Source organism: Triticum aestivum, chromosome 3A (assembly GCF_018294505.1).
Source record: "Triticum aestivum cultivar Chinese Spring chromosome 3A, IWGSC CS RefSeq v2.1, whole genome shotgun sequence".
Taxonomy (NCBI): domain Eukaryota; kingdom Viridiplantae; phylum Streptophyta; class Magnoliopsida; order Poales; family Poaceae; genus Triticum; species Triticum aestivum.
Window position 1 is genome coordinate 631,561,902 of NC_057800.1, and position 8,403 is coordinate 631,570,304.

The 8,403-nt window shown below is 45.7% G+C and overlaps 1 protein-coding gene across 1 annotated transcript; it reads right to left on the reverse strand.

The window, feature by feature from the left end:
• Nucleotides 1-5,092: 5,092 nt before the first annotated feature.
• LOC123062741 (AUGMIN subunit 7) lies at nt 5,093-8,346 on the reverse strand. Its single transcript, XM_044486386.1, has 9 exons — nt 8,059-8,346; nt 7,844-7,929; nt 7,699-7,760; nt 7,465-7,556; nt 7,100-7,225; nt 6,826-6,916; nt 6,547-6,654; nt 6,297-6,395; nt 5,093-5,584 (listed from the first exon to the last, which is right to left on the reverse strand). Exons 1-9 carry the CDS (start codon nt 8,190-8,192, stop codon nt 5,396-5,398), a joined length of 987 nt encoding a protein of 328 aa, XP_044342321.1. The 5' UTR covers nt 8,193-8,346; the 3' UTR covers nt 5,093-5,395.
• Between the last annotated feature and the right edge of the window lie 57 nt (nt 8,347-8,403).

Below are 8,403 nucleotides of genomic sequence, written 5' to 3' on the forward strand. Positions count from 1 at the left end.
AACTTCCTTCTCTAAGAACTCTTTAACCAGTGCGGAATTCATGTCACTTGACACTCTATTTGTCAAGCAGTCTACAATGACTTTAGGGTCCACTCCACTTTCTTTAGTGTACAGATTTTTGAAAAAGTTTGTTGTCATCTCCTGAAGCTTGGCCCGATCCTCTACCCAATTCCCATCTCCATCCTTCAATTTACTGATGTTGTTTTTCTTCCTCCTCCACGTAGCTTTGCGCTGAAAGTACTTTGTATTTTTGTCTCCCTCCCGCAACCAAAGAGCTCTCGACCTTTGCCTCCACATCATTTCTTCGCGATGCAACAGTTCGTCCAAGTTCTTAGCCGCCGCTTTAATTTCTTTATCTCTGGATGCTGAAGCAGGTCTAGACCAAAGATACTCCAGCTGCTTCCTCATGGCCGCGGTTTGCTTAATTATGGACCCAAAATTTTGTTTTGCCCAATCATTCAGAGTCTTTTGCAAGACTGGCAGTTTTTGTGATATCTCAGACAAATTTTCAGCCGGTTTATCCTCATTCCACTTGCTCACTATAGCTTCAGTCAACGAATCCATTCTTTCCCACATGTACTCGTATCGGAAGATTTTGTTAATAGGACGCCATTCCTCTCTCTGACCAAATCTGAGCAATAAAGGAAGGTGGTCTGATCTGGACGTACATAAGTGCTCGATTGAAGCATTTGGAAAAATTGCATTCCACTCTTGATCAGCCACCCCTCTGTCTATCCTTGCCTTCACATTGTCCGCTCTGCTCTGTTTATTGTCATATATCCATTTCGGGCCTTTGAAGCCAAGATCCAACAAATTACAGTCAGCAAGCACCTCCCTGAAATTTGCCATGTTCCTCTCGTTTCGCTGAGATTGGGAAAAGTGCTCATGTTGCCAAGCTGTCTCGTTAAAATCTCCTATCATGAACCAAGGTTCATTAGACCTCGGTTTGATTCTACGTAGGAGATCCCACATGTGGTGCCTCTCACTGGCTTTAGGTTCTCCATACACAAATGTACCCCGCCATAGCCGGCCATGGGGATTTAGACGAACCAACACATCAATACATCAATATACCGCGGGCCAACAGCGAGTTTCTTTATTTCAACTTGCTCATCATAGAAGAGAGCTATACCTGCACCTTTTCCTATTCCGTCATGGGAGATGCAGTGCTTGAGACCTAGACTCCTACGCAGTTTATTGACATAATCCTCGCTCTTTCTAGCCACTCGGTACATGTTTGAGGAAGAATCTGAATCCGCGAGGGCGGTGTTGCGAACTTTGGAAGCTTCTGGACAACACCAAACCGTCTAGAGATCCTCACAATCCCAAAAGTAACAAGCAATACAAAGAACATGGTGAAACCACAAATCTAGTGTCCCTTTTTTACTTTTCTTTTCTTCCCAACAAATCAAAGTTGGGTGGAGGGGTTGGAATCTCATAGTAGTCTATAGTCATGGTTTTCATGTATCTTATCGACCCCGTCTTTAGGGGCTTGAGCACAAAATGTTAGTTGTTTATTATATGTACGTGGTATGAATCCCACTCTTGTTCCTCGCACAAGCTGTCTAAATGATATGGTAAGGTGTTCCTATTCGACTAAATGAGATGCAAATACTCAATTATATACCGTGCAAACTGGAACACATTGTCTTCTTCTATCCTTATAAAATTGTGTGTGTGTGCGCGCGCGCGAATGCGCGTGTTTCCAATCACGTTGGTCTCATTTCATTGCGGCTAAAACATATACATACAACCACGAATACTATTAGCCCCCATAATCATATACTCCCTCCGTTCCAAGCTTTTTCGGACGGAGGGAGTATCATTATTACCAAAATCTGCCTAAATATACCAAAAAAAGGATTATGAATAAAATGGCACATCCCATATTTTGCCTCAACACAACTTCCTCCTCTAAGCTTCCATTCTCCTTCTGAATAGATGTCAAACACATTGGATGTGTGCCGATAACAAAAGTTCCACCAAAAATAGGGCCGACCTTCGACCCTATTTGCATATACAAGCAAGCCGATGACTCTCAACCTCTCCTCTCTCTAGGCGATAAGGCCCCGGCCCAGACCTGGTTCCCCCGCCCTCCATTTGTTGCTCCAACGGGCGGGGGTGGTGGTGGGAACCCTGTCTTTGCGTGTTTGACATGTAGTCAGGGTTAGAGTATGGTGTCGGCGGCGGTGTTGCCTAGTCAAGGACATTGATTAGTTGGTGGGTTAGTGTCATTGTCGACAATATGCTCCATCATTTGTGCGGTGCCGGCTTGGTTTCTATCTTGTTGCCGATGATCTCGTCTTGTGTGTAGACTGATCCCATGCGAGGGTGATAGTAAATCAGTCATCGATTCATGTCGAAACAGGGCAGGGCATGCCCCGCGCCAATCCCCGCGCCTTGTGCCGATCCCGCCATACATGACAAGTGGTTACAACAACAACAATGAGGGGTATGCATAGGCGACATAGTTGTTACTCTTTTTTTTTCGAGAGTACGCCAATGACGTGCCATATCTTTATAGAAGGGATCAAAGATAATTACAAGAGACCAACGGTTAATGCGAACATCATCGTCGGAACACCCACACCCTACAAATGTTCTTATATCAACTTCTCACAAATCTATCTAGGCCTCCTACACCTATACCCGCTCTCTTCTAGTCTCGAATCCCGTCGATGATCCCTCTAGCAGTTTCTCCTGGTGTTTTTTGCTGCTCCTGCCTATTGAAGACTCACGCATTCCGTTGCTTCCAGAGCAACCAAGCAGCTGCGATGACAAAAGTGTCAAATCCCCTCCTGTCCTGCCTTGGAAGCCTCTCCTCGTACCGAGCCACCACTCGACAAAGGTATCATTTCTGCTCGGAGTCGAAACAGTAAGCTGCAATGTGTCAAAACATGTGTGCCACACCTCGCGCACGTAGACACATTGCACCAGAATGTGCTCGACATTATCCTCTTCCTGCATGCAAGTATAGCAAGTGGAAGGCACCTCCTGCAAGCCATGCCGTGCTCTCCTGTCTGATGTCCACAATCTGTGTTGCACCACTAGCCATGCAAAGATTTTGCACTTGAGCGGGGCCCAGCTTCTCCAAATCCCAATGGCCATCGAGGATCGAATCCCACCCATGCACAACTGGGTGTAGGTGGACTTTGCCGAGTACACACCTGATTTGTCATGTGGCCATGCAAAGGTGTCCTCGACCTGCACATCTCTCGGCACTGTAGCGATCGCATGCCTAAGGTGCATGACCTGAATCAGCGCTCCATAAGAGAGTTGGGGTTGCAGCTCCTGAACCCATCTCTCTCCACTCAAAGTCTGAGCCACTGTCCTAGTATTTCTCGTCTTTGTGTCCACTCCTCGGGCCAGCAATGGCGCTATGTCCTGAACTGCAAAACCGTGAATCCATCTATCCCTCCAGAGTAGCACTTTGTATCCTCTGCCAATGGTTATCATCACTAGGCTACCAAACACTTGCCGCGCCTCATCATCAATCAGCATATGAAGACCTTGCCATGGCCTGTGCAACTCGGTACGCCTAAGCCACTCCCATCTCACTCTAAGGGCTAGGGCTTGCAGACTCAAGTTCTTCACTCCAAGTCCACTGTAGCTAAGCCGTCTGCAGATTGAGTTCCAAGCCACTAAGCATTGGCCTCCATTTACTTGGTTCTTTCTAGCCCAAAAGAAGGCTCTCATCCAACCGTTGATGTCCTCGAGGACCCAAGCCGGTGCCTTCATGATAAGCAAGTGATGAAATGGTCTAGCCGCGATGACAAATTTCACCAACACGAGCCGACCCGAGCGCTGCATAAGACCTCTCTGCCATGCATGGATAAAGTGTCTAACTTGGTCTAGGAGCGGTTGCCACTGCACCTTGGTAAGCTTCTTGATAGCTAACTGGAACCCTAGATATCTACAGGGGAATTCCCCGATGGCGCATTGCAAGAGGCTCTCCACTCTGGCCCGGTCTTCCTGATCTTCCGTTATTAGGATTGCTGACGATTTTTTGTAATTGACCCTAAGGCCAAAAGCTTCACCAAATATCTCCAATGCATTCCAGACAAACTCGAGGTCCGGCATGGATGGCCTCACAAAGAGGGCGACATCATCTGCATATATGGACAGTCTCTGCATCGCCTAGATGCCCATGTAACTGCTTAGTACTCCCTCCTGCAAGGCCCTAGTAATAATGGCCGAGAGTGCCTCCATAGCAACGACGAGAGAGCAAATGGGAGACCGGATCCCCTTGCCTAAGTCCCTTGGCATGCCAAATTCTCCTCCAGGGGACTCCATTAACTAGCACACGCGTATTAGCAGTCTGAAGCAGGGCGGCGATCCAATTTAGATACAGCGTACCGAATCCTTTGGCTCGGAGAACCTCGAACAGGAATGGCCACGAGAGGGAGTCGAACACACGTGTGATATCCAGTTTAAGAAAGACCCCATGATTCTTCCTCGCATGGATTTTCGTGGCTGCTTGTCTCACCAGGAGGTAATTATCATGCAAGCTTCCCCCTTTTATGAATGCAGACTGGTTCACTCCCACCAGTTCGGGCATTTGCTTTCGAACTCTGTTGGCGAGCAGTTTGGAAAAACTATGCGGTAAACTGATCGGCCGGAAATCTCCCACATCCAACGCCATCCGTCTTTTTGGGTATGAGCACTATGAGGGCTCGATTAAGTCTTGCGAATCCTCTGCTCTCTCCCAGTGCAAGCTTGGCAAGCGCCGCCATTATGTCATTCTTGATGATTGGCCAAGCTCTTTGATAAAACATAGCACCGAATCCATCCGGTCCAGGTGCGCCACCTGGGTGCATGTTTTTAATTACTTGCCAAACTTTCTCCTCCCTGAAGATCATCTCTAGCTCCGACAGATGACGAATTTGTTCTCTTTGGTGGTGCAACGACCGGCAAACAAACAATGACGAATTAAATTCAAAAGGATTTTCTCATATTTAGATGCATTTCTAAGTTTTCATAGGATATTTTCTGAATGTTTCCTTAATTAATATAACCCAAATACTCCCTCAATAAACTTTCATAAGACAAAGCCAATCTTGATCGACATGGTATTGGATAATATGCCAGGCAGTCGAAGAATGCACCAATGAGGTGCAGAGACATAATCCATAAGCCATCACAATCAGTTTCGCTATGAATGTAGAAACACAGTTAACTAGTACTATGCTATCAAGTTTATAAGAATTGTTCACTGAACGTCACAAGTTACAACTGCAAAAGAATCAACAACCACACACAAATACACGACCACACCGACAATGGGAACACAAGCTTTACTCCGCGCCTCAACTGAAACCAAAAGGCAAACAGCTGAATCACTACAAGCTTACACACGTGTACCAGAGTTGAATCTTGGTATAAGATGGCCATAAAATCATAGCGTTTCACCCTGCTCCCGTGCCACGGAAGTTGAAAGGATGGCAAGGCTGTTGTTTAAGAACGTGAGCGCGGATTCACAGTCTGAAATGATTTTTGTGACGGATGAAGGCTCGCTTGAATTTGAAAGTGAGCCAGCTGCCATTGCTGTATATGAATCTCGCAGGCTCCTCAAATTTCCAAGGAACTGCACATCATAAATAAGCACTCAAGTCAAAGCATGTTTTGTAAGAGTATGGTTGACGCTGTCAGCACTTAGCCAGAGCACGCTAACTACTTGAAAGGGCATGAATTACTACAAGAGCTGTAAAAGTTTGAAGTAAGAGGTGGTATTATTTTAAACGGATGACACAGTGTAATTCTACATAAAGCTATACCATGTTATCTTATACTACTATTTTGGAGATACATTTCATAGAACAGAATACAAGGACTACTCACTACACAGAAACTTCCAGGCTTATAGATATCTGAAGCTACCCAGATTTGCTTTAGAATTTGTAGCAGGGTGTTTAATTCCTGTTGACTAGAGTTCACAAGATAATATTGCCGGCCATCAGCATTTCAAAAATAACACCAATAAGGTTTATACGAGGCTATTTTTGAGTTTTTGACAGGGAAAAACAAACATCTGTCCTGTGCATTAAGTTCATATTGCAGGACAATAAATAACCTATGATAATAAATAGTCACTGAAACTTGAAAGAAATATCATAAAACTATGACAGTATTTTGACATACTGAGTACCTACTGACAAATGAACTTCTACTATTTTCATCCCATCAAAAGTTCAAATAACCAGATCATGACATATAGGTCAGACCGTCAGAGATAGACAAGAAATTCAAATGAGCAACAAAGTGACCAATAAACGAATAAAAATATATTTAGATAGTACCTTTAAAAGTGTGTTATAAGCCTCTAACAAGCGGTTAGCAGCTGGACCAAACCCATGCAACTGTGGCACCTCCATCATGTGGGTCCAAGGATGAATTTCCTACAACGACAAATAACTTCTATCATCCAACAACTCAAAACACATGAAAAATGATAATCAGAAGTACAAATGATATTCATGTCAAGGTTATTTGTCTGGAATATAAGGAGATACAGGGAGAAAATTACATAACGTTGCATAAGATGTTCACCTTAGTGTATATCATATTGAAGGATTTTACTGTTTCAAGAAACGATTGCAAATGTTCCCTCAACTTCAACTCTGTCTCGGCATAGTCTTCGTTCGGATTATAGTCATACTGGGCAGCAGAGACCACTGTTAGCGCAAATAGCATACTGCAGGGTACTGTCAACAAACTAACAAACATGATATGCATGGGAATTTCAGATAGAAGTGTATAGATTGATTTTAAATATATGATCACAATTATACGAATACAGAAGTAGGATCCAGTAATGTGTTTATATACCTTTGAGGCTAGCTCCTGCACCATCTGTTGCAGATTTGACATCTTTTTGGTATACTCAGAGAGCTTCAACTCTAGTTCTGCTATATCAGGCCTGCAAAATGATAATTTAACTCAGTGAAATAGTGGTGGTTCACTGGTTCGTTAAATTGCTAGTCAACTGGGGGTCACAAGACAGCAAGATGGATTAATACCATTTAAGGAGTTATAAGGGTGCTAGAAATCCGAGCCCTCTAAATAACACAAATGATAAGAGCATCAAATTGGGCGTACTTACAGGGGGTAAATTGATTGTATTTGGACATCTGCAGGAAAAAGCTTGCACTCCTCTGAAAATATTTGTGCCTGTTTCTCTGCAATGGAATCTACAAGTTGTACGTCCTTTGCCAACTGCTCATCAACACTGCCAGGGAGCAATTTGTCAGAAAGTTTATGTTTTAGATGCCCTAATATTGAGGTTAAAGCATCATCTAATATTTTCTGTACAACACAGTACATTTTGCATCAAACATTCCTTTCCGCTTACAGTGCTAGAAAAGGTTTAACTGAAAATAGCTACCGACATCAGAATCTGACTAATGCCTTTGCATAATCAGCATAGCAAAAGTATACCACAGACAGTAAAGTGCAAACCAACCTAACCTCCACTCTGGATTGTCGGCATAGCAGCTAGCTTCCACCAAGTCAACAATTAGACGGAGGAGCTCCACCCGCTCGTCGTAGCTGCCTCTGCCCTGCAATCCCACAAAAGATGACAAACGCTGAATCTGAGTTTGCGATTTTCACCACACACCAGAGATCTGCCATCTGTGTGTAACAAAATCTAATACTCAACAAATGTAAGCTTCCTAGAACAAAGAGCTGCATTCCTCTCACCTGAATCGCCTCAGTGTCGACTGAAGGCGTGATACCAAGGAAATTCGCGATCTCCGCCAAGTCTGCATAACCCCAACCATCAGCACAAGGCACGAGCAAGCACTCCCTATTCAGCGCGGCGAAACAGGTGGAGCAGAAACCTTACGTTGGATCCTGCTGTTCTCCTCGTCGCGGTCGAGGCTGTCCCCCTGCCAGTTCTGCTGCGTGAATGGCGATCTGTCGCCCAGCAGCCTCCGGACCACAGCAGCAGCAGCAGGTCAGCAAACGAAATCCTCAATTCGGAAACCCTACGAGCCCCAGAACCCGCGCCGAGGCACACGGCGGAGGGCGGGCGGGGCGGAAATGCGGGGGCGGGCGTACCGGAAGAAGAGCCACTCGAGGAGGCGGTAGCGCTCGACGCCGGCGAAGAGGAGGGACTGCGCAGGCGCGCTGGCGCGCGGGTAGGCCAGCACCGCCAGCTTCCGCTGGATCTCCTCCATCTGCTTGGACGCCATGGGGAAATCAACCCCCCCGCTCGCGGTGGCCGGCCGGCTTGGTGGTGGTTGGGCTGTGGGGATCGAGCCGACGGGGGACGGCCCAGCGAGCGAGATGGATGACGTTACGCCCGGGGCATTTCTTTTCCTCTTTTTCTACTAGATCGAATTATTTTCGTTTCAAATTTCGAAGGATCGGTTCTCTCTCTCCCCTAGGGGTGGGGCCCGGGTG